Below are 27,677 nucleotides of genomic sequence, written 5' to 3'. Positions count from 1 at the left end.
AATGGGCACCACGTGGTAAATATAATGGGCACCACGTGGTAAATATAATGGGCACCACGTGGTAAATATAATGGGCACCACGTGGTAAATATAATGGGCACCACGTGGTAAATATAATGGGCACCACGTGGTAAATATGATGGGCACCACGTGGTAAAGCAAATTGGAGCAAGATGGAAAAAGCCAACTCACAACGATATTGAGAGCGAAAGAAATGCTCAAAAAATGAATTCAATATTAAAATAAAGGAAAATGAAACAAAATTGGTTATATAAACCTTCAGATAAATATAATGACTGTTTTTGGCATATCCTTGGGACATCAAGAACGACTTTAATTTTTTCTTGATTTTCAAATTTGCAAACTAACATCTAGTTTTGAGGTGAGAATATCCAAAATGTATCCTTGATGTGCACATAGAAATATTGAAACCTTTTAATCAAAATCACCGAAAATTTCTTTTTCTTCTTTTACTCACCCTTGGCTTATAAAAGATTATTTAGATTGAAGGCTTAGAGAAATAAACGTTCGGAACCTTATTATCATCCTTTTGTTATGGAGAGCGTTGAGAGAAGGAAGCCTTACAATCCTATCCAGAGAAATTATTGTAGTGTGACTGTAAGTTTCTGTGCTTGTTTTAAAATTCCCCACTGTATAGTATTTCTCTTTAGTGAGATAAATTAGACTTTGCTGCCTAATATTCACTGTAAGCTAACCTACAGGCTACAAGCTACTAAACACTAAACTCTATATATTAGACTAACACGACATAATTTAACAAATTTACAGATTTAAAGGGAGTGTTGCGAAAAATGAAAATGGGAATAGGCCTACGGGGAAAAATAAGCGCTTTTAATCGCTACCAATCTTACTTCTATCTCGTCTCTAATGAGAAAATGGTTAAAAACGACTCTTACCGAAAAACGTAGATTCCTTACAAATTCAGAAGGTTGCAATATTCAACTCGGATCGTAAAAAAATAAATTTAATTCCAAACAAATCATTTAGATATTACAACCAATAAAAATCGATTATTTTTCGATGCATTCGCATATAGTTGATATTTCATAATATTTTTTAATTTTTTATGATCATGAGAGTTACTTTTGAAAACATTTATTCCTGTTTCGAGGATTTTTGATGATGAAGACGACATTTTCATATTTTCCAGGAATGTTCGAAAATCTAATGCCAGCGAAATATATTTTTTGAAAAAAAAATCAAAAATATTATGAAATAATAACTATATACGAATACTTCAAAAAATAGTTCATGAATATTGGTTTTATAAACGCAACAGATATAAGTAAAATTACTAGCGATCAAAAGCGCTTTTTTTCTATTCCCCCTTTAATTTATTTGCGAACTCTCCCTTTAAATTTTCTTAGCATGGTTTAAAGTTTTAAGTTAAGACTTTCATAGAAAAAAAATGTTTGTTTCCAGGCAAAACTGGGTTCCTGCTATTGTATACGGTGGTAGGCCATTATATTACGGTTGGACGGTAAATTAAAAAAGTATTGCCTGAAAAATGTCGGATCTTTTTATTTTGAAAATCCACCAATTTAAGCAGGAACATTCGCAAAAATTTGTTTTTAATCAATAAACGGCAGCTTTTGCGCGGATTTCTTCATAATAAAGTGCAAAAAATGAGCAATTCTTGGCGGAAACAAAGATTCGCGAGCAAAATCCTATTTCTAAAATCCTATTTCTAGAGCTTATAATAACAACATAAACCGTTTATTTCAAATTCAATTCCTTAAACAAGTTTCAATTAAATCACAAAATAGCTCTAGACATCAAATTTATCTATATCTTAAACTGTAAACACAGTTTGTTCTAAAATTTATTTTTGAAAAAAATTACTTGACATTGATCCCTCGCAGTATGTAGAAAATAATGGAGGACTATGAAAGAAAAAAAATCATATTTAAAACAGGAGTATTTAAAAACATATTTTATGTATTTATGATTTATGCGATTTTATATTTGAGATCTTCTTTTATCGAGACGTCCCGTCAAAAAAAATACTGTACGTATTCATGTTGTAACGAAACATTCATTTTCAGTCTGTCTTTAAGTTTCTTTTTTCATTAATTGGCTATTTTTGTATTACCAATAAAAATGTCCAAACAAGCGACAATTTTTACAAATAAATTACAACAATAGACTTTTGACTAAACATTCAAGCTGATTTCATTTACCAAATCTAATTATGATCAAATAGTTAACAAAAGTAAAATTTTACTGAATCTAGGCTTTCAGGGGGCTTCGCGTCCATCTTCTATTTCAACTGTAAACATTTTCTTTTTGTATCCATTATAAAACAATGAAAAAAGTTTGCGGATGTTTTGAATATTTTTTCACGGATTTTTTAAATTTTATGACAACTAAAAATTTTTTGAGACAATTTTGATAATTCTTGGCATCAATAAACCTTCCCTGGGTCATGCAAGGTTCCACACAAAATTTGGGCCCGATCGGTTCAGCCGTTTTGACGTTTATTGGATTCAAACGGACAAACAATCAGACACAAACAAAGTCTAAATATAGATCACAAATGTAAAGTTTAGGGCATAAAATCTGTTCCTTTCGGTTGTAACTTGTTTCACATCTTTATAGATGATATATATATCTATATATAAATTTGGCTTGTCTGTCTGTCTGTTTGTCTGTTTGTTTGTTTGTTTATTTGTATCCAATAAACGTCAAAACGGCTGAACCGATCGGGCCAAAATTTTTTTGTGGGACATCTAGGGACTCAAGGGAAGGTTTATGAATCATCAAAATTTCAAATATTTGTCTCCATCAAAATTCGATCGTCATTAAATTTTTAAAAATTTTGAAAATCCGCGAATTATTTTTGTTTTGTTTTACGATGTACACAAAGAGAACATGTTCACAACTAATTTAGAAGATGGGCGCGAAGCGCCCTCTAAGGCTAGAAAGAAGGGCGCGAAGCGCCTTGAATTTCTAGTATATCTATACTTTGCTTGTCTGTCTGTTTGATTGTATCCAATAAACGTCAAAACGGCTGAACAGATTGGGCCCAAATTTTGTATGGCAACTCACAGGACCTCAAGGAAAGTTTATTGACCGTAAAAGTTGAGCAATTGTGCCCGAAAAAAATGTCAACAATAATTTTTTTATTGGAAATACGCCAGTTTTCAAAAGAAAAATCCTCCAAAATTTGAGAATGCAAAAAAATGAATACTTTTAGCTAGTTTATAAGCTAAAAATTGTCAATAAAATAGTGGCACGAAGCGCCCAAAAAAAACCTAGTTAAACTTATACATCTATAAACTTGATGAAAAGTCATCTTCTTCTTTAATTACAGATAGATCATTGTACAGTTCATCTCTTCTGAAATAATTAAGTAAATAAAAACTGAAAACAAAATATTAAAAAGATAATAGAAAATAACAGATTATAAAGAAAAAAATTAAAACATATCAAAAACAGATAAAAGCTAAAAAAATCAATATTTTGAAGAAAAAAAATTACACCTGAAATGATGTTTTTTCATTACTTGTCTTGAAGAGTGTTTCATCGCAAAACTATCTGATAAAAAAATAATTGATACATTCTTAAAAAATAAAATTATCGGTTGGATTCAAGATCTTAATTATATCATTTTTTGGAAAGCGTTTTTAACCCAAAAGCTAAATATTTCTTTTAAATACTTACCTGCAGATTCATTCTGATGCGGAGCTGGCTCAAATTCGGATTCTTGGCTAAGCCATGTCTGCTTTAAATGTCGTCTTCTGTATTTGCATTTTTTATTTTTTAATGTTTCTTAATATATGATTTAATAAAATATTGATTTCATTGACATTGCACATTGGGACAGAAAATGTAAAAACTTACTGATGAAAATTGTTATCTTTTTTATTTTTAATCCGGCGTTTATACCAATATAATTAAGTTCTATTTATTTTTCAATGTCTAACAAACTTTTTTCAAATTACAAGTTGACAAGTAGACGAAGAGAAGCTGTTTTTTGACATCTTTTCAAAAGGCTTAAACTTAAATATAAAATCGTCTTCATTGTATTGATATAATTGCGCCGATTACTGTATAACTTACAAGAAATATGATTTTGAAGTTACTAATAATGTGTTATCAGTGTTTAGGTATTTTCCCAAAGGCATTTTCCCAAGGGCGATTTTCCAAATGACAATTTCCCAAGTGGAAACTTCCCTTAAGTATGTAATTTCCCAAGCTGAATCTTCCTAAAGGTTAGGTTATGCCTTCTGAGGTGCTGCAGGCTGCAATGGGGTGGCAACCTGTTGCAACTTTGCTAAGTGACAACATTGCAATGTGACAACATTGCCATTTGGCAACTTTGCCATGCAACAACATTGCAATGTGACAACTTTGCCATTTGGCAACTTTGCCATGCAACAACATTGCAATGTGCCGTGTGATAAATGAATTATAAAATGTGCCTTGTTGTATTTTCCCGACGATGATCTCGTCTTGCCTGAAATACGAATCTTAAAAATTAATAAAAGGAGTGTGAAATTTATTTTAAGTGACCTTCCATTTATAAAAATGACATGTCTAATTCACAACGGTACCCATTAAAAGCTGTGTCTGATCAGGAATCAGGGGCAGACATAGTGGCATTAGCCATGGAGCGATGTTCATCCCTGAAGCTAAATGCTCACCCCTAAGGCTGAAGCTTGGAGGATTAGCTCTGGAAGGTAGAGACAATTCTGAAATTCTAAATCCAAATGGTTAAATAAATTCTATGTGGTTGAAATAAAAGACTGCACAGTGTTTAGTAGTTATATTTTTAGTTTGAATTTCACGCTCATATATGTTGTAGTGAGCTATTGTAATAAAAATAGTGTTTTTTTATAATATACTATTAATTAGTTTGTCTCGTCATCTTACAAGGACTTATTTCTCCAATCCAGGTATATATAATCCAGGTATAAATCCTAGGGATTTCTAGATCCAAAATTTGCTCCCATGGGCAGATGGCGTGTGTAAATGTTTCACCTAGGATCCCAGTACTTTTATAAATCCCTTTATAATCTCTCGCTGGATATCTTTCAGGTTTACTAATGAATAGAGTTCTATAATCGTTAGATTTGTATTAATAAAATAAATCTTTACAGAGTTAATCTTGGTTTAATCAGCTCTTTTTGGTTTTCTGGAAAACCATCGTTCAGCTAGAGAGAGTATATGCGGGTTCTCTGCCTTTCTATGATGGTTATGAGCAAGGTTATAATGCAAGGAAAGTTATTTCAGAGTTGTACGCATCTTTTGTACTGCAGTGAACTGTCTCTGGGCGGTAATGTAATCACAAGACAGATGTCGAAGCCTGACATGGGATCCATCTTGCACATACAAAATCAACGAAATATTCTGGTCATAGGAAAACTATTAAGTAAATTATCAAAATTTAATGCTTTTAACCTCCTCGGATACGAAACGAACACTGATGCATCTATTCTTGTTTACAAATTCTGCCCAGAGAGAACTGGTTTCAATATGTTAGCAGAGTATAAGCAACTACAATTAACTTTCCTTGCATTATTGCCTTGGTTATGAGCATATCTAGCTCAGCTTGTGCTTGTACTGGACCAGGATGCTGTTCAAAGACATCACGAGCAAGGGGTGCACCAGATTGTTATAAGCTTTGAAAGCTGTCTCTGAAATTCTCTGTCACTTCTAACAACAATGACAGTCCCTTTAAGAATCAATTTAAATGGACTTTAAGTGTAATTTCAAATGACCAACCGTGCAAAGATGGCAATGCTCGAAACATAAATGGTATCCTTTAAACCCTGATCTTATGATTCATATAATTTATATATGTTTTTCAGCTGTAGAAATGCGCAATGCACTTTTGAAGACAAACCATACTTGAAAATTATTAGGTTTCAAAATTATAAACATCGATATTGTAACCAGCATGGTTGCATAACCACGTAGCTTGGATTGTAAGAAGTTCTGTTGATGCTGTATCTGCAGTTTATAATCTAACCCGAGGCTAAGCTAGGATTGTAAGTAGTTCCGTTGACACAATCCTCGCACTTTTACCCCAAGCCAGTTTTGTCCACATCCTCAGCGTGGCATAGATCCAAGCCAACAACTAGACCAACGTGATGGAGAGGACTCGGCAGGGTTTGAACCGAACATAGATTCAGTCTCAACGAAGGATTTCATAGGAGAAGTCAAATGGGATATTCGTCCACCACTTGCCTCGACTCTTACCACTTTAAATATTTGATTGTTTGTTTATCTTTATTTTGCAAATACAATATTTGTGTTCAATCTTGCTTTTCTATTCATATTATTCAAATTCTAATTCATACTTGATCCGACAAAACTTTTAAGAATACTGTTGTGAGTGTCATCCTTCTATGGAAAGTCAGTTGAATTTACGCTTACGTCACTTTAAATTTGATTTCAAATTGTTCATCACAAATCTGTTGGTTTGCTTACCTTGAACTGGAACCATTTTTTCGTGATTGCCATCTTCACATCAGGAGACAGTACACAATATAGCAGGCAAACAACAATTCCCTGACAGTACATGATATAGCAGACAAACAACAATTCCCTGACAGTACACAATATAGCAACAATTCCCTGACAGTACACAATATAGCAGGCAAACAACAATTCCCTGACAGTACACAATATAGCGGGCAAACAACAATTCCCTGACAGTACATAATATAGCAGACAAACAACAATTCCCTGACAGTACATAATATAGCAGACAAACAACAATTCCCTGACAGTACACAATATAGCAGGCAAACAACAATTCCCTGACAGTACACAATATTGAAGACAAAAGAACAATTTCCTGACAGTAAACAATATAGCAAACAAAAAAACAACTTCCTGGGGAAACTGATTTAATCTGAGGGAACCTTTAAACACCGTTATCTGCAAAATAATAGCAAGTCAAATATCTTTTAGAAAATGTTGAATTTTAACAACTGTTGTCTCTTTCATCCGCAATTTACGGTTAAAATTGAATCATACATTTTCAAATAGAAAAAAAACTGCTCATGATTTTTGCTTAAACAAAGCGTTTATTTAAGTCAGTAAGTTTTCCAAAAATAAAGTGAAAGTGTCCCATCCCCTACAGGCTACAGGCAGAAAACTAACAACAGCCTGACAACCGGTTTTTAGTACAGTTAGTATAAATCTAAAAAGTACCGATAAATACTAAACTGTATTCCAATTTTTTAAAACACTACTTTTACATGGTGATTGGTAATTCATGAAACAATAATCTAAAAATTCCCCTAATTCAGGCATTTTCAAAATGTGGTCCGCCTTTTTTATTCGAGATTCTATACGAATTTTGTTTCTCTTTCATCATAAATAAAATCAAAATTGTCTGAATCTAATTCTGAAAGTAAAAAATAGGACAGGGATGTTATTATAAATCTAAGAAATTCATTTTGAACTTAGCTTAATAAATGGATACCGCAAATTATTTCATAAAGCACAGACGACCTTCTTAAGTCGTCTCTGATAAGATAAGATAAGATAACGTTTATTGCTAAAATAAATGTATCTGTATACAGATAGAGTTTACAATCACAAAATTGATGATTATATTAACAGTACAAGTATAGAGCAATTAGGTGGAAAATAGCTCTTGGCTGTTTTGATTATTTTTTCCACCTAATGTTAGTAATAATAACAAAATATTTCAATTAAATAGATTTAAGGAGAACGATTNGGTATGATAGACTTTAGCAAATTTGTTGAAATTTTGTCTGGTCCAGAACTGTTTTTACTTTTTAGTTTTTTAAGAGCATCATTTATAATATCAGGGGTCATATTTGCAAAAACAAAGTTTTCATCTGTTCCCTGTGACAAAAAGTCAGAAAATTGTTTTTTAGTGCCCTTAATAGTTTTTGCCAGATCAGGACCTATATTAGCAAAAAAATTGTTAAAACCCTCTGATATTTCTACGGCCCCTGAGAGAACTTTTCCATTGCTCACAAATGCATCAGGAATGTTAATTGTTTTACGTCCCCTTCCTAGTACACTATTGATAGTCAGCCATGTTTGTTTACAATCTTTACTATATTCTTGAAATTTATCATTAAAGTATTTTTTTCGTGCTGCCCTCACAAGGCGAGTATACACTGCATTATATTCTTTAAATCTAGATTTAGTTTCCTGACAGGGTTTCCTCAACTTTTTATTAAACAATTTGGCTTTACGTTTTCTCGATATTATCAGTGCTTCAGACATCCAAGGGTTAAAAGGTCTATTTTTTCTGGAAGGATTTACATTTTTTTTCAGGGAATGAACATTCGAAACAGTTATCAATCGAATCAAAAAAATTATTAAATGCACTGTCCTGATCTCTATTCAGAAGAACATATTATGTTTCATGGGACGCCCTTAATCCTAACCTGTGATCCTTTCAGTATAGCATTGGTTACCATATAAGCATCTTCCAGGACACCTCCATCCCTTTAACATTTGCTGTTGATTTACAATGAAAAGATGTTTTTCCAAGTGATCCTTTGATGTTCAAGGTAAATGTCAAGAGATGAGATTTTATAGGATACATCTATCTTATTTATTTATAATTTTTTCTCTTTTTTCCTTTTTGATCTGAAAATTAATTGATCTTGGCCATTTTCTTGCTTGCAGAGAGAAAACAATGCAAATCTATATATATACTTTGCTTGTCTGTTTGGGTGTCTGTCTGTCTGTCCGTGTGTGTCCAATAAACGTCAAATGGCTGAACCGATCGGGCCCAAACTTTTCGTGGAACCTTACGTGATGGATAAAGGTTTATGAATAATCGAATTTTCAAAAATTGCCACTAACTAAATTATATTTTCGAAATTTTGTAAATCCACGAAACTTTTGTATTTTTTTGTTTTTCAATTTATACAAAGAGAAAATGCTCCCAATTGAAATATAAGATTGGCGCGAAGCTCCCTGAAAGCCTAGTTAAGTATAAAGAGAATTTTCGCTTCGCTATCGCTTTAAATATGAAAATTTTAAAAAAGAAATCATTCTCAAACTAAAGTATTTAATGTTTTTGATCATAACTTTTTAAATTGAAGAGATATTGAGAAGATGAAAATTGTTTTCAAATTCTAATATGTAACAATCCTATAATTGAAGAGATATTGAGAAGATGAAAACTGTTTTCAAATTCTAATATATAACCATCCTTTAATTGAAGAGATATTGAGAAGATGAAAATTGTTTTGAAATTCTAATATATAACAATCCTTTAATTGAAGAGATATTGAGAAGATGAAAACTGTTTTCAAATTCTAATATGTAACAATCCTATAATTGAAGAGATATTGAGAAGATGAAAACTGTTTTTAAATTCTAATATGTAACCATCCTTTAATTGAAGAGATATTGAGAAGATGAAAACTGTTTTCAAATTCTAATATATAACAATCCTTTAATTGAAGAGATATTGAGAAGATGAAAATTGTTTTCAAATTCTAATATATAACCATCCTTTAATTGAAGAGATATTGAGAAGATGAAAACTGTTTTCAAATTCTAATATGTAACCATCCATCCTGTCACCTGGGATTTATAAAGAAAATCAAACTTGAGATTCCGAGGAAGAAAAATAGAACAACCGTAGCTTTGATCGCTTTCCTGAAAAAAATATTATTTATTTAAACAAGTATCAACCTTATTGCGTAATGTATTATACAAGGCAGCTGACAAGGTGCTGCTGGGAAGTAATGTTTTTATTACCCTTAATTACCCGTGCAGGTCGTAACTCGTAATTCCAAAATGTCAGGACTCCCTGACGAAGATGTAATATGTTACAAGTATCAAATTTAATAGTTTCATAATCCCAACCCTTCTCCCTTTTCCAACAAAAAATACTATTTACAAAAAAAAAATTTCAAAAATTGTAAACAAATTTTGAAACATTGAATACCAAATTTCAAATCTTGTTCCGCAATATCCGACCCGGGAAATTTGAAGAAAGTTGTCTCTGAAAAAAGTGCGTTTATTCTACAGAAAGAGACCAAGCACATTTCCTAATATTAGTCCTAAATTTGATGATTGAAAAATATTTCTTCAACGACCCTTGTACCTTCTAAGAGCACTTTTTGACAAAATACAACGATGTTTAGAAGGGTAAAAGACGAAATGCACTTTTTCAGAGGCACCCTGTATATGCTTGATAAATCTTTCAAGGGAAAGTGAATATTTAGATTTTATACCGTGGCTCAAACATGCCAACATTTGATAATCTATTAAAGGGAGTGTTCGCGAAAAATGAAAGGGGGTATAGGCTTACGGCGATAAATAATCGCTATTCATAGCTACTAATCTTTCTTCTATCTGTTGCGTCTATAAGGAGAAAACGTCTCATACCGAAGAACGTAGATTCCTTACAAATTCAGAAAGTTGAAACATAGGACCCCAATCGAAACGAAATCAATTTAATTCCAAACAAAGCATTCAGATATTACAACCTATAGTCATCGATTATTTTTCGACGCATTCGTATATAGTTAATATTTCATAATATTTTTTACTTTCTATGATCCGAGAGTCACTTTTGAAAACATTCATTCCCGTTTCGAGGATTTTGATAATGAAGACGACATTTTCCATATTTTCGGGGAATGCGCCAGTCGTGAAAACAAGTTGTAAGCGAAATATTAATTTTAAAAACACAAAATAAAAAATATTATGAAATATCAACTAAATACAAATGCGTCGAAAAATAATCGATGACTATAGGATTTAATATCTAAATTATTTGTTTGATATTAATTTGATTTTTTTACGATCCAAGTTGTATGTTCCATTTTCTTCAATTTGTATGAAACACTTCGTTCTTCGGTATGAGACGTTTTTAACAATTTTCTCCATATAGACGCAACAGATAGAAATAAGATTAGTATAGATCAGAAGCGATTATTTATCGCCGTAAGCCTATACTCCCTTTCATTTTTCGCGACACTCCCTTTAATGAGATCATTTTCGATCGTTGAAGAATTAAAATCGGTATTAGATCAAAAATCGTTCATTTATAAGAAATTTTGTTTCTTATTTTTTCACATTATTCTATTTATTGTATTTCAAAGCAATCTATAAATAACTTATTTTTACAATAAAAAAACATGCAAAACTACTTTTGCAATTCTAAAAGCAATAGTTTCTAAAAGTTATTTTTTTTTTTGGTAACACCAACTTTAGGTAACACCATTTTTCAAAGGTTGCTATGAACCCTTGACGAAAATAAGCAAAGGCGGCTTAAAAGGGGGGAAGGTGAAGAGGTTACGCCCTCTCCCCTCTCTGCAAAAAGAAAGGACTCAATTTTGAATTGCAAGACTGGATTTTTATAAAATTCCATGCGGTGCCACATAAAAATATATATTTTTTAAATACCCCACCCCACCCCTCCACTTGTCATGGCTTTACTATAAAATTACCAAATTCCCAGTAGTAAATTCCACTAGGGGGGAAAAGCTTTTTCAAAAACTACACAAAATGATTTTTGTCCTAACATTTTTTTTTTATCACATGCAACGAGACAGATTTTGAATTTTTACAAACAATTTAGACCAGCTACAGATCAAGTTTTCCTCTACTTTTACGCAAAATTGCGAATGGAAACTCTACTCGCCGCAATAAACTCATGCCAATCATACTCGTGCAGTCTGATATTTACCACCAGGATAATGCCGTTAGTCGTTGGGTACTTCGTGGAAATTGAGGGAAACCTGATCTGAGAGAGGGTGGAATCTTTTTCATGATGGCGGGTTAGAATAGTATTATTCATTGTTATTATTATTATTATTATTATTATTATTGTTGTTACTGTCATTATTATCATTATAAATTTTTGACGTGACTTGCTAATAACATTATTATTTAGATATTGAAAAAATAGCATGAAAACTCTTTTTTTCATCATATATTTCAAGCTACCGATATGGATTCAATATTTAAAGAATTTGTTCTTCTTTATTTATAAAAGAAAAAGGTATGTTTACAAAATAACAAAAATAAAAACGTTACTGGTTCCTGAGAGGTATTAACCATTAACAAACTAATTTAAATTGACCTTAATTTTTAATTCCCCTTATCTAACACATTAATTCATTTAATATCCCTGGATGGCTTTTGTAACTTTTTTAAAATCATACCCCCCCCCCCCCCCACACACAATTAAAAAAAACAGTTTAAAAACTTCCCCCTCCCTTGATGCCCTACTGTGAGTATAGGGTTGAGTTCGAATACTGCAATTCTCCTGCCTCAAGGCAGTCAGTAACCCAACTGTTCTAACAACATTTTGCCTTTGCAAATCAAATTAGTTTTTAATTCTCAAAATATAAAAATGCAAACTTTTGCCTTCAATATTTAGTCCTTTGATCTGAATGTTGATAAAAGGATTTAGGATGCAAGGATTATAAGATGATAATGATGATAAGTATAAAAAGTTGTAAAGTGTGAATGTTACAAATAAAAATAAACGATACTAGTCTTTTAAGTGTGCAGGTAAAAGTCTGCTTAAAGAGACTGTAGCGCTCTATACAAAGATGCAATTCCCCGACTATCAATGGTTCTCTTAAAAGTCTTGTCTGATCAACATCTTCCATATTATTGAACAAATTAATTGTACCGTTGTGAAACGGGTATTGCCATCTTTGCATGGAGGGATAGATTAAATAAAGCCTTCAATCCGTTTAAAAATAAATTTGTATGTCAAGAAGTAATTTATATATTCTATTCCTGCAATTGTAACAAAAGAGATTTGCTTAAAATTAATGAAGATTTTTGTTTTTATTTTTCCTCGTTGATTTTATAGCTCTTAAAATTGGAAAGGATAAGAACTCAACGTTTAAAAAATATGAAGAACACCAAAATATGTTAATACAGGGTTACCCACTAAGTATAAGACTTTAATTACAGCCTACATTTTTAAGAATAAAAAGTACCAAGGGTTGGACAAAAGATTATTAGTATATCAAATTAATTATCTACGGAGAACTGTCTCTGTAAGAATTAAGAATATTTTACAAGCGTCGCTGAAGTTTCATTCTTTGTGGTTAACCCTGCATTATGGTTGTATAATAAGGTTGGAGCTCCAATATCAAAGAAATGTCGTCTCCTTAGAATAGATAGATAAAATCCGACGTCACTCTTGTCTATATATTCAGAAAGGAACTGAGTTTTAGCCACAAATTCTGATTTCAAATCACTATATCTTTACAACCTGATGGTGTAAATCTTTGATATTTCAAACATTATTCAATCATTATTTGATCTAAAATAATTCATAGTTTGAAATATCTATGGTCTCCGACATTGAAATGCAAAGAGATAGGGATAAGAAAATCAAAGTTTGTGACAAAAACTCAATTCCTTTGTAAATTGGCGGTACAGTTAGCCATATGAAGGTTTTAGCTATCTATGCTTAGGAGACGACATTTACCATTCATTGGAGCGCATCGAGAGTAAGCAACCTTATTATACAACCTTGCCCTGTATATATTGTATAATCTAACCTGACTTGATTTACTTCCGGTGTACTGTTTGCCTGAAGTTTAGATACGAGTATTCTCACAATGTTCAACAAGAACAGGAAGTTTATCTAAAAAATTAAATATGTAATTCCATTTGTTCTCGCTGTTTCATTATATTCTAGATTTCTTCCAATGTTTTACATTATTCCTCTGGGACTATTCTTTAGGTGCAAACCAAAAACATATTTATTTTTATTAAATAGAGTGTTCACAAAAAAAGGGGGTACAGTCTGAGATCGAATTGAATTCGATATCGATGTCAACTACTTTTATTTCTATCTGTTACGTCTATACGTCAGATTTTAAATAATTCAATTGAATTTGAAACTAATCATTAACTTTTACAGTCTATAAATATGGAATTCAATTTGATTCATTCTTACATATTTGATATATTATAACATTTTTTTATGATTCGATTGTTACTTTAGAAAATATTCATTTCCGATATTTTGAGGATTTTTTTATAGCAAAGACGACATTTTAATAATTTCTAGGAATGTTCGAAATTCCAACGCCAGCCGTGAATATTAATTAAGAATGTGTATTCAGATTATTTGCATGGAGATCATGAGCTTGCAAATTTGATTTAAACTTCAAATTAATGAGATATGTGAAAAAAGTTGTTGTTATACAAATTTTCCCCTTTAATTTTAAATGTAAAATGGGAAATGTTCCGCAAAAAAATGTTATTGGGTCAAAAAAATCTTGTTTTTGAATACGAGGATTGTTTTGCTTCAATGTTTAACTTGAAAATATCTATTTGATGACCTCCTCTTAATTTTTCAAATAATTTACGGCTACCAAATTTAAGGAGTAAAATTTGGAGGTAAAATTACGTTCAGCTAATTTGATAATTTTGGTTTTATTTAATAAACTTCAAATCTGAACAAAATTCTGAATATCTTCGGTAATATTGTGGTTATTATTTCAATAATCATACAAATGCGGTGAAAGAATGTTGACGACTAAATATATCAAATAAGTTCAAAGATCAAAAAGAACTTTTAAGTTGTCTTGCTTCTTTCAACTGTCATCCTTTGTGGGACACCCTGTATAAGTCTGTGCTTTAGTTACCACTCACCAGATAGGCGGAGATCATTGGAACCGAGATAATCCAGAGATGAGCTGATCTTGCCCAACCAGACCAACAGGAATCAAGATGAGATAATCTGGAAATTCACAAATCAGGGCAGAGCCAATTGTCTGCAAGGATATATTTTGCCTAAGTGGGCTTAACTGGGCTTATCTTGGCTTAATTGGTCTTATCTGGACTTAACTGGGCTTATCTGGGCTTAACTGGGCTTAGCAGAGCTTAACAGGGCTTAACCGGGATTAATCGAACTTAACAGGGCTTAACCGGGCATAACCGGGCTTAACTGGGCTTATCTGGGCTTCTCTGGGCTTTACTAGGCTTAACAGGGCTTTACAGGGCTTAACAGGGCTTAACAGGGTTTAACCGGGCTTAACCAGGCTTAACTGAGCTAAATCCGACTTTAACCTGGCTTAACACCCGATTTAACACCAGGCTTAACAGTCTTAATCGCGCTTAACTGGGCTCAACCGGGCTTAACCAGGCTTAAAATACAACAAAACATTAAAAAAAGATGAAAATTTGATAAAAACCAATTTTACCTTACTTTACACTGTAGATTTTCTTCTTCCTAAAAGAAAAGATTAGTATTATTTGTCTTAATGTCGTCAGTCCCCAATGAGTTGTTAAAGTTTTTTTTCTCTTACAAATGATCAAACAAAGTCAGGCCCTTTTGAAAAAAAAACATTTTTTTATTTCTCTGATCGAATAATTCAATTTGTTGATTAATCGTTGGTTAATTTTACTGAACGACGCCATGGTTTTTGTTCTATTTGAAATATTACATTTTTTAACGGATACTTTCTCATCAAAAACTTATCTTAAGACAACTGATGAAAAATACATGTATAAACTGATTTACTTTCTTTCTTTAAACAAAAAACTGCTTACTTTTTTACACGTTTGTCTTTCCCTTTCGCACTTTTGACACTTTTGGCATTTTTGGAATTTTTGGCATTTTTGGCACTATATTAATCGTGGTTTTTTTTCTTTAATAGCACAATCAATTTGATTTTAAACCATTGAATTGTGTCCGGACATTTTAGCAGTTTAAATATTCATATTTTTCTTTTTAAAGAAATTGAATTTTTGCCACAAACTCTGATTTTATATTTCCCATATCTTTGAAACCTAATATCGTAGACCTTAGATATTTCAAACTATGTATGCAGTTAGATCAATTAATCTAAGTTTGAAATATCAAAGGTTTACGCCATTAGGTTTCAAAGATATAGAGTTTAACTGATTTGAGTTTGTGGCAAAGACTCAATTTCTTTGAATATTTATTCATTGAAGACAAATTATAAGTAAAATCTAGTTTAGAAAAAATATGATAGGTTTTTTAAAGGGAGTGTTCACGAAAAATGAAAGGGGTATAGGCTTACGGCGAAAAGTAAGCGCTTTTGATCGCTACTAATATTACTTCTATCTGTTGCGTCTATAAGGAAAAAATTGTTAAAAACGACTTATACCGAAGAACGTGGGGTCCATACAAATTCAGAAAGTTGCAACATTCAACTCGGATCTTAAAAAATCAATTTAATTCCAAACAAAGCATTCAGATATTACAACCAATATTCATCGACAATTTTTCGACGCATTCATTTATAGTTTATTTCATAATATTTCATAATATTTTTTATTTTTTATGATCTCATAGTTACTTTTGAAAACATTTATTCCTGTTTCGAGGATTTTTGATAATGATATCGACATTTTCATATTTTCCAGGAATGTTCGAAAATCCAGCGCCAGCGAAATATTATTTAAAAAACAAAATCAAAAGTATTATGAAATATTAACTTTTACGAATGCATCGAAAAATAATCGATGACAACTGTTTGCAACGCCTCAATGATTTGTTTGGAATTAAATTAATTATTTTACTATCCGAGTTGAATGTTGCAACTTTCCGAATTTGTATGGACGTTTATTTTATCGGTTTAATAACAATTGTTTATAGATTTGATAAAAACTCGAAAATGAAAAAAAAATATTCAAATATTTATATTAATATTGGTGACATGGAACTCCATCCTATCTGAAATAATTGTAACTTGTGTGTCCAATTAAAAGGCATGAAAGATATATTTTGAAGCGTTTATGAATAAAACAAAGTCTAAAATGATGAATTTAAAACATATTTTAAAAGAAAAATTTTGGATTTAAAACATATTTATAAGAAAAATTATCAATTTAAAACATATTTTAGAAGAAAAATGATGCAATAGAAAACTATTTTAGAAGAAAAATTAAGAATTTAAAACATATTTTAGAAGAAAAATGCTGAATTTAAAACATATCTTAGAAGAGAAATGATGAATTTAAAACATATTTTTAAAAATGTTGGATTTGAAGGATTTTCTATTATTTCTGAACCCTTTCTTATCTTTATCCGCTGCAGAGATTTAAAGTAAGTATATTAGAACCAAGGAAAATGTATAAGGAAAGATACAAGATTGTTTTTAAATAAAAATGCTATGGCATATGCTGGGGGGGAATAGAAACACGCTATTTGTTGTGGAAGAGCATCAACGAGGTTATTATAGTGCATGCCACGATAGCTTTATTAGAAATAAATATTTCCATTTACTGATAGCGCCTTATTTGATAATGAGATAGATGGAAAGATAGATGTTACCGCTATACTATTTCTATTGGTTCAGAATAGACAACAAACACATGACTGAACCCTGATTGGATCAGGCGCTAATGGACTCAGCATACAGGAGTGATGCAGTGTTTAGGACACAGCACAGTGAACAACAGTGAAACTATTTTATCGAAAAACATATCATTCAGTAGCAAACTAGAAGCAACATTTCTAAAAGATTTACACGGGAAAAAAATCAAAATTAATTTAGTAATTTACAATGTTAAACACCTTAAAAACATTTTACTTGATATCCATGGTATCAGAAGATGCGCCTTTACTCTTGAACCATTGAATACTGTCCATTTGTCCGTTTTTCGATATTTCAAAAATTGTTTTGTTTAGGGATAAAAAAAACATCTGTTTTTTTTACGAATAAGTATAATTCAGAACTCAATCTACAAATCGTAATTGGAACTTCCTTATAATATATATTTCTTGGCTAAAACTAAACACACTTTAGGAATACAAAGACAGGATAATCCAACCAAATTCATGCAAATAAAATATCCTTTTTTTCTCAACTCAGTAGAATTTCTAGTTTTACATTTCAATAATTGAATTTCTAAAATTTCAATATTTAAAGCTTGCTATTTATTGGTCAAGAGTTCCGGAACATTCTAACTTCTAAGGTTAAATGGAGTGACCGGCAGGCGGCAATGTATGTTAGTTGAACTGAGAATGTAGTATTGTGGAAAATTTTTTTATAGTTCCTTAAATGTATATAAAACGTTTTATTGATGTATATTTACTGAGTTTGAGCGCATAGTCGACGTTGAAAATCATCCATTTGGTTGGTTACGTTTTTATAATCGATTTGAAAGAATTATTAAATAGTGACGACATAAAATGTTAAAAAAATCTACAGTATACTTATTAGATGTTTAGGACCATGCTTCTCAGTTGAAATTTTCTCAATAAATCAATTATTTATTTTTCATCGTTATCTTGAGTTTTTTTTATTCTTTATGAATGTGTTCGCAGATTTCTTCAAATTCTTCAAATGTCATATTTTCAATAAAAATTCCGGGAAATCTACAGAAAATGTTTGTGAACAATGAGAATTGCAATATGAATATAATACTTTTTCATACTGTATGACATGACCAGAATTTCCACCAAAGGTATGTGGTCACGTGGATTCATCGAACATATTATATATATATTGTGTCCCAATAAACATGGGACATCAGTGACGAATTCAATATCGTATTTAAAATAATTCTTTGATTTAGTATTTAGATTTAGATTTCGTCCGCTATGTTTACAATTTGTTTGTTTATGATTTGACTATATCGGTTGTACTTAGTAAGAAAATTACAGTATACAAACAGAGTAAACTTGTCCGTCTTCACTGTTCATCTTGCGGAGACATTATAGACACATCTTTACAGCCATATATGATATACAGTTTGCATAAAATAAACTCTAGCAGACATTAATATTATGGCTTTTGAAATTAGGTATTACAATGCTAATTCATAGCAAAGACGATATTGAATACGTCACTCGCCCTGTATATGAGTTTTGATATAATTCAGACACAGTTTTATATGAACTTTACGAGACAAGGCCATCAGATAAAATTATTATTGGTGGCGATCAATGCCTAAACTTTCTAGGCTTTAGCCTATACCCATTTCATTTTACCTTAACATTTTCTTTAAGGTATAACAGTATATTTCAGGTCTTAAAAAATGTCAAAAAAAAAACTTGTTTTTACAGAAAGTTAAAATCTACCTGCAACAAGTACCCCCACCAAGCTACCCAGAAAACTGGCAGTCCTGAAAAAGTTCATTAAAGGATATGAAAGCATAATTTTAAGTGACCCTAAATTGATAGAGAGGCATGTCCGATTTACAGCGGGTACCTTAGAGGATTGTCTAATCAAGTATCAAGTCCATGTTTAATGCAATACTGTGTATTTTTATTTGTGGTGTATTTTGAAAAGTTGACTTGCGAATTTTTCCTTTCAGAGAAATAAGGGAGAAACTATCAGAATTAAACATTAAACATCTTCCACATTTTCCACATTTTTAACCAAATTAAGGTTTCAAGAACACCGCTGTTAATCGGACATACCCCTCTTTACCTTGATGGTCAATTAAATATACGAGGTAATTCCCTTTAAAGGAACTGTTTTAACAAGGCCTATAGAGTGGAAACAACAATTAAAAACTGCTTGTGTTGGTGCTTGGTTGTTTATGTCCCAAAAACCTGGCTTGAATTTTTTGTAGTACCTCATGTGATAACAGAAATGGGTTACGGCCCTTTTAAATAAAAAAGAAATCTGAAATTCAGCCAAAAAACAGACAAATCTGTGACATTTTTCATTTTTTTATGTTACATAAGGCAAAGCTAATCTATAAAGTAATTGTAAGCATAATTTCAAGTAACCCTCCAAAGAGGGGGAATGACCAATTTACAACGACACCCTTTAAACCTATCACTGATTTTATGGACCTCCGTGTCGGTATTTCTCTTCAAATATAGGCTCATTTGAAATTATATATACCGTCCTTTTAAAGAGCAACCATATGTTCATTTTTATCTCAAGCAAAAATTGATGAGAATATTGTCAATTACTTTTTCAAGAAGTCCTATAAAGTGCCAAAAAGCATAAGCGATTTATAGCCGTAAAATCAAAGCCCAAGGCTTTGCGCTGCGACACTCCAAAGTCGACCCTGTCTTTAAAACTAATGAGACTTTTTATAAACAGGGTGAAGCTTTGTCATCTACCCTTTGAAAGCTTGTAAAGGGAACAAATAAGGGGGGGTGAGGGGGGGTAAGGAGAATCTTGAATAAGAAAAGCCATACTTCTAGTTTTTCTTACAGTGCTGTAATATTTATAATATTTATTGGAACATAAACATTAAACATGGAGATATGGAGGGTCAAATAGAGAAAAGCAGTTTTATTTTATCTTCTAATTTTAGATGAGACAGTTGATAGATTCTGTGATAAAATAGAAGGGAAGGAAGTAATTGTATTATAGGGGGGAAAAGAAAGAAAAAGGATTACACAACTCACCATTTTCTTCTTGACTTTTCAAATTTACTTTAAAAACTTATTTTCTTCTCTCGAGGCAAAATCAATCTTCATTACATTATAAAAAAAATAGAATAGGAGTTTATCCATAGAGATGGGCATCTTTTTTTGTGAACGAGCAAAATTTTAGAGAATGAAATATTTCGTTTAAAATGCCGTCATTCAGAAGAAGAAAAAATCGAACCACAGACAAAAAACTTGCATCGTTCAGAGAAATGAAAAACAATCGTTTTTTTTAAAAACGACCGAAAAAAATACAAAAACTGTATCCCAAAAAAACTTGAAAAACGATAGTTATTTACTAAACAAACAAATTTTTCGACAAACTTTTTAAAAAAGCAATATTTTTACTATAAGTCCGATTTTTATTCAACGATTTTTCAGTGAGAAAACGAATAAAATAGAGGGAAAATTAAGATAATTTTGCTTACGAACAAAATAATTTTATTTGAACGATAGAAAAAGATGAAAATAGAGATTTTCTATAGAAATTTGTTTCTAAAACTTCTGACCTCTGATCAATTTAATTTGGTTTAATCAAGAAGGGTGGTGCACTTTTGGAGATTGTCCTTGGAAAAAGATCCCTCCTCCGAGCGGGGGAAGGCAGGCGGCCATGAGCCAGAACTATTTCCCCTTCCGTGCCACATATTAGCTTTTTTCTCTTCCAGCAGCGTCACGCAAAAAAGCACAACTCAAACCATTTTTTCAATTCTACTTCAGATTAATATTTTGTGTGTTGAATTCGTAAACTTTTTTACAATGAAATTTTTGACAAATTTGACTGAGTATTGCATCTTGAAATATCGCAGAGTCTAATGATTATTGGTTAATGAGTGATTTTAAGATGGATTTAGTATAATGAGTCAGTAATTAAATAATCATTAGACTTTGTGATATGGAAGGGGAAATAGTGGTGGCTCATGGCTGCGGGAAGAGAAAAAAGGTAAAATGTGGGGCGGAAGGGGAAATAGTGATGGCTCATGGCCGCCTGCCTTCCCCCGCTCCTCCTCCTGCTTTACCCCCCCCCCCATGGGCATATTTCTAATTTAAGGCTCGCTAATCAATTTTGTAAATAGAAAGGTCTTTCTGCATAAAGTTATAGAGGAAATCATTAAAAAGAATTCTAGTGAATGGAAAGGGTTAAAGGTATAAATGTATGACAGAAGGATATTATTCTTTATCTTCTGTTGTGCCCTTAAATCTAATAAACCAATGAAAATGGTTGAGTAGAGTTTAGTAGAAAATATCAAATAGTTGAAGACTGTAGAGTAGAGACATGTCAAATAAAAAGGATAAGAACCTTGACTAGAATTCCATCACAAAAATCAGACTAGTTTCCTTGAGTTAATTTCTATCAGAGAAATCAGACTATTTTTTACTAAACTAGGCTTTTAGGCCGCATCACGCCAAATTCCCCAGGAGCTTCTAGCTTTCATTTGTTACTGTCCATGCCATCGCGTCTTGCTCTACATCATAAAACTAAATTTTTCGCATATTTTCCTGTTTATTTTGGTGGAGGGGGGGGGGGGTAACAAAAAGATTTTTTAAAAATTTTGACTAGCTTTGTACCTATATAAATTAAGATTGATTCACGTTAGCCCCGATCGAACAATAATATTTTAAATTTTTAACAGAATGATCTTACTGAAACTGAAAGTCTTCCTTAAAAAAAGAAACAACAACGCTAAAATCAAGAATGTGCTCAGTCCTATTTCTGATGAAGCCTGAACAAAAAAGAACTAATGAATTAAAGTTGGTAAATAATTAGGTATGGTATAAAGAGATCTAATCACATCTTGCTCAGTGCATCTTGCTCAGTGGGTGTCTCTTTCGGATTGAGTTATCCTAAGCCTATCTTATTTACAGTGATAACAAGAAAACTTTGAAATTCTAAGACGACCCTTAGAATCAAATTATATTGCTTAAAATAGTGTCTTGTAAAACTTTGTCACTGTCAGTTATTATTGTTTCATAGCCCCACTTCCCATCTGTAAATTATGCCCTTAAAAAGGAATTATTTTTTTTATAAAATATAACATATAAATAAAATATAAATGAAATGTTTGATGAGGAAAAATGTTAAAACCTCTTAAAATTGAGTTTGTGAGGAAATGCTAAAGAAAGGAAAGAACAAGAAAAGTAACATATTTGTCTTGAAAAATTATCTTGGAAAAACTTTATCATGAAAGCCATTATTTTTTTATTTTAGGTCCGTAACACAATAACTAAAAAAAACATTTAAACAGTTATTTACAGCTATTCTTTAATTACCTGCAAACTCTGTTCTCAAATATGAGGGAATTTTATAAATTTCAAAATATTGTTTTTCAGTTTGAACTTTGAAATCGTTGTGTTGATACAAAAATTACTTTCATCTTACCAGTTTTGATATTTTGAGAACGAAAACATTTCTTTTTTCAGAAATCATGACTTTAGTAAAAGAGAAAAGAAAATACAAGCGAGAAGAGAAAAAAGTATAAAATGATAAATTGTTTTAAAGAAATGATCTGTTACAGTTTTAATTACGCTTCTCTCTTATTCACAAACTGATTTAAACATTGTTAAAAATGATTGTTTTTTTTGCAAACCTATTTTTCTCTAAAAAGGGAACGAAAAATTTAACTTAAGTTTAAAAAGAAAAAATTGAAAAAAACTGATACACTGTTGGGACCTTTTCAAAAATTACAATCTAATTGCTTATTTATGTTCTGAACAGATAAGTTTAAAAGTCCCCCTCTCCCGTACTAAAAACTGATATTAAACTGAGATTTATTATCAAATATATTACACTTTTTTGCAACACATGATATAAATTAACCATAAATACACAAAATACACAGGAATATTGAGATTATAAACTTTTAAGGTGGAAATTTTTTTTGGTGGAATTTCGTTAACATCTCCTTTACCCCAAATACCCTGGAAATTGCAACATTTTAAAAAAAACCTCACTGTGTATTCAAGAAAAGTTTGCATTTTTCTTTAAATTCATTTTGTACAATTTTCAATTTTTAGTGAATTTACATTTAAAAATAAAAATTTTGATTTTTGAAAAAGAAAATTCGATAAAATTTTTTGATTTTTTTAAGCTTACCCCAGAGAGGGGGGTCCCATGGGTATCCAAAAAAAGGTAAGCCCATTATATACATATATATATTTTCTTAAAATAAGTCTAGAACATGTTCTATTGTTTATTAACCCATTAGTGACGAGACCATTAACTTTTTAAGATAGGTTATCATGTTGGATATTCTTCAGCAGCATATATTTATATATAAATACAAATATACAAATATAATAAACAATTATACAAATATTATATACAAATATACAAATATATACTGAATAAAATGTTATAAAAAGATTGTTGCTTTTCACTGATAATAATATACAGATATATACATAATAATATATATATGAGCGAAGAGCTTTATTATATACAGGGATTTTCGGGACTAATCAAAAAATTTAAGAAGAATGAATTATTTTGAAAAATTAAATAAGGGTAATGTAAGAATTTTCTTGCGGAAAATACTGGTTTGTTATGGTTTTATTTTGGCGTTAAAGCTTGGAGATAATCTATTATGATATGGGAAGCTCTATATAAGTATATCTCCTTGAATTTTTCTGGTTTAAAGAATGCTTATCAAGGCGTATGGAATATAAGGATCATGGGAATGACCCGGCTTGCCCTACCATATGATTAAACATGCTTTGCAGACGGTACTCCATTTGAAAAAGAGTCTTTTAATTTTCTAATTTTTTATATTTAGTTTTTACTACACCATATTAAATAAAACCGATTCTTTATATTAAAATAAAAAATATGTTTGTATTGCCAATATTTTTGCATCCCAAAAAATGTGTAATTCAGTCTACTTTTTTTCACTGTTTAATGTATACAATAACCTATTCTGAATACATGTAGACCTGCAAATATTTCATATGGTAGGGTAGGCCGCGTCATGTCTTATATTCCATAGTCATTCATGCTTACCCCATCCTATAAAGTTGAAGAGAAGAACGGGAGCATCTGAATTAAAGATCTGAACTGTTATCCTAGAGTGTAGGTAGAACCCTTCATTAAACATCCTAGATACAAACATCTGAATTAAACATCCTAGATACAACATCCTAGATACAAACATCTGAATTAAACATCCTAGATACAAGCATCTGAATTAAGCATCCTAGATACAAGCATCTGAATTTAACATCCTAGATATAAGCATCTGAATTAAACATCCTAGATACAAACATTTAAATTAAACATCCTAGATACAAACATCTGAATTAAACATCCTAGATACAAGCATCTGAATTAAACATCTGAATTAAGCATCCTAGATACAAGTATCTAAATTAAGCATCCAAGCATCTGAGTTAAAGATCTGAGCTGGGAACTTTATAATGGGACACCTTTAATCCCGACTACTCAATCCGAATATCCAATGTGGAGACTTTTAATTTCTCTTTTGGATAAAGTGCAGAAAAATCAAAAACCGTTTCTGTATATTATTCTTAAATGGCGCGCACAAGTGCAAGATTAGGTTAGTCTCGCGATTAAGAAAAAGAAAGGATCAAGCATTGATCTCGATATACACCATTCTAAAGTTCACAGCTCTGAACTATTATCCTAGAATGAAAGTAGATCTGGAGATGGGCGCATTCGGCTTTTTTCATTTCGTTCGTTCATTGTTCGTGAACGATCCAATTCGTCCGTTTTTTTCCATCATTCAAAAACATTTGATTTCGTTTTTTCTCAAAATTATCGTTTATTTTCCATTTATTTCGTTCATTTCTCCACTGAGCAATCGTTCAGTAAAATGGTTTGTTCCTTAAAATCGTTTATTCAGTAAATAACTATAGTTTTTTTTCAAAAGATTGTCCGAAAAAATCGTTTGTTCAGTAAAAAAAAACAGTAGTTTTTTTTAAAGTTTGTTAAACATTTGTTAAACAAAGTTCGTTCAAAGAATTTTAAATAATTCGTTTTTTTCATTTCTCTCGTTTGTCCATATTCGTTTTGTTCTAAACGAACTTATCGTTCACGAAAAATTTCGTTAGTTCTCAATAATGTTGTTCTTTCACAAACAATAACTTTGTCCATCTCCAGGTAGAGCCCTTCATAGAACATCCTAGATACATCTGAGAGAGATATCTTTACTTAGAAATTGTTAAAAAGTTTGAATTTCCCATAAACTTTGTTTCTTTTGAACAAAGCAAGTCTCTGGGATTGACATAAAGCTAAGCAGATAAGGGGTTATCCACAACAGAGGAGACTCTATTAACGACCTGAATTGCTTAACATTCCGCCTTTTAAAGTCTTTTAAATGTTCACTGAAGGGTGGCCATGATTAAGAATATCGCAAGTAAATTGATTTAGATAATATTTGAATGGAAGAAAAAAGTTGCTGTCGTCTTTAATGACTCATCTTTAATATATAAGCGTGTGTTTTAAAACATTTCAAAGAAATTGAGTCTTTGCATAATCTCCGATATCTGAAGCAACCCAATGACGTAGTCCTTAGATATTATAAACTATGAATACTGTTAGATCAAATGATCTAAGTTTAAAATATCAAAGGTTTAAACCATCAGTTTGCAAAGATATAGGGATTAGAAAATTTGAGTTTGTGTCAAAGACTCAATTGGTTTACTGTGTTTATCTTACCAGTTAGTCGAGGCCATCTGACTGTAAACCTGTACAAGTAGGATAGATTTACACAACCAAGGCTAAAAAAAGAAAAAAATTAATTGCCATGTAAACCTTTGAAGAAAAAACTCCCGGAATACAAATAAAGAAGAGAAAATACAAAATTTTGATTGAACAAACTCCAAAAATGTTTTTCAATTAAATAGATAAATACATGTTTACATTTACATTCTTTTAGCTTCAGGCTGCAAAGGAGCTGGGCGCTGCCGCTAAAATTTGAACTGAGTTTGTCTTTTAAGAAGTTGGAATTTTTCTGGGATTTTCTTTCCGGAGTTATGGCTTTATTAGGTTTTTTTCAGTAATTTTCTTTTCAAAAGTTTGTTTTTAAGAAGCGCGCTTTTGAAAAGTTTTTCTTTTCAGAGCCCGCGATTTAAAAAATTTGGGAAAATACGGCTCGGGTCTAAGCTGTCGTTGGACCTTATTTACGGCTTGAGCTTTCGGATTCAAGCTGCATCTTATTTTCCACAGAGTTGAGTTAAAAAACCGGCTTAATTTTCTATTTAACGGATTTTCATGGTAGGAATTGGCGCATCCCAGGTTTTTATGAGAACAAGACTCAACATTGACCCTTATTCTTCACTAAAACCAACCAAGGTCGGCTTTATTGTCATTGGGCCTAACTCCTTAAGTTGAGCCGAAGGAATTACGACTCGAGCCGAAGTTTTTAAATCGTGGGCTCAGGAGTATATTTCACATGGGAGCTTTTATAATATCACTACTTGGCCATTTTAGGTTGGCAGATTAAAGCTATTATACTTACAAGCTGTCTATAGTCCGGGCCTGCTGTTCTGTTGGTTATATATGGTTCCAGGTAAATGATGATAAAGCTATAGAATAGAATCATGCTGACCATTAAGTTCTTGTGGACTGTTAGCCGAGGGCATTGAAGAGACCTAGATATATAATTATTAAACATATGAACAGCATCATGCTGACCATTAAGTTCTTGTGGACTGTTAGCCGAGGGCATTGAAGAGACCTAGAAATATAATCATTAAACATAGAACAGCATCATGCTAACCATCAAGTTCTGGTGGACTGTTAGCCGAGGGCATTGAATAGACCTAGATATATAATTATTAAACATATGAACAGCATCATGCTGACCATTAAGTTCTTGTGGACTGTTAGCCGAGGGCATTGAAGAGACCTAGAAATATAATCATTAAACATAGAACAGCATCATGCTAACCATCAAGTTCTTGTGGACTGTTAGTTGAGGACATTGAAGAGACCTAGATATATAATCATTAAACATTGAACAGCATCATGCTGACCATCAAGTTCTGGTGGACTGTTACCCGAGGGCATTGAAGACACCTAGATAAATAATCATTAAACATAGAACAGCATCATGCTAACCATCAAGTTCTGGTGGACTGTTAGCCGAGGACATTGAAGAGACCTAGATATATAATCATTAAACATATGAACAGCATCATGCTGACCATTAAGGTCTTGTGGACTGTTAGCCGAGGGCATTGAAGAGTCCTAGATATATAATCATTAAACATAGAAGAGAATCATGTTAACCATCAAGTTCTGGTGGACTGTTAGCCGAGGGCATTGAAGAGACCTAGAAATATAATCTTTAAACATAGAACAGAATCATGCTGACCATTAAGTTCTTGTGGTCTGTTA

The 27,677-nt window shown here is 31.6% G+C and overlaps 1 protein-coding gene across 1 annotated transcript in view; it reads right to left on the bottom strand.

Moving 5' to 3' along the window:
• Nucleotides 1-3,021: 3,021 nt before the first annotated feature.
• Nucleotides 3,022-27,677, bottom strand: part of LOC111696252 (corticotropin-releasing factor receptor 1) — a 41,075-nt gene continuing 16,419 nt past the window's right edge. The window contains exons 6-19 of the mRNA XM_023465805.1: nucleotides 26,797-26,929; nucleotides 25,995-26,056; nucleotides 24,321-24,415; nucleotides 19,016-19,059; nucleotides 15,165-15,193; nucleotides 14,614-14,701; nucleotides 13,512-13,597; nucleotides 9,556-9,630; nucleotides 8,403-8,463; nucleotides 6,457-6,537; nucleotides 4,446-4,480; nucleotides 3,685-3,761; nucleotides 3,504-3,558; nucleotides 3,022-3,360 (exon numbers count right to left, since the gene is read on the bottom strand). Of these exons, the coding sequence (XP_023321573.1) occupies nucleotides 3,294-3,360; nucleotides 3,504-3,558; nucleotides 3,685-3,761; nucleotides 4,446-4,480; nucleotides 6,457-6,537; nucleotides 8,403-8,463; nucleotides 9,556-9,630; nucleotides 13,512-13,597; nucleotides 14,614-14,701; nucleotides 15,165-15,193; nucleotides 19,016-19,059; nucleotides 24,321-24,415; nucleotides 25,995-26,056; nucleotides 26,797-26,929 (988 nt within the window). The 3' untranslated portion in view covers nucleotides 3,022-3,293. The remainder of the gene's footprint in view (nucleotides 3,361-3,503; nucleotides 3,559-3,684; nucleotides 3,762-4,445; nucleotides 4,481-6,456; nucleotides 6,538-8,402; nucleotides 8,464-9,555; nucleotides 9,631-13,511; nucleotides 13,598-14,613; nucleotides 14,702-15,164; nucleotides 15,194-19,015; nucleotides 19,060-24,320; nucleotides 24,416-25,994; nucleotides 26,057-26,796; nucleotides 26,930-27,677) is intronic.

This window comes from Eurytemora carolleeae, unplaced genomic scaffold (assembly GCF_000591075.1).
Source record: "Eurytemora carolleeae unplaced genomic scaffold, Eaff_2.0 scaffold137, whole genome shotgun sequence".
Classification (NCBI taxonomy): Eukaryota; Metazoa; Arthropoda; class Copepoda; order Calanoida; family Temoridae; genus Eurytemora; species Eurytemora carolleeae.
Note: the sequence above shows the minus strand (reverse complement) of the source record. Positions and strands in the feature narration are given on the sequence as shown.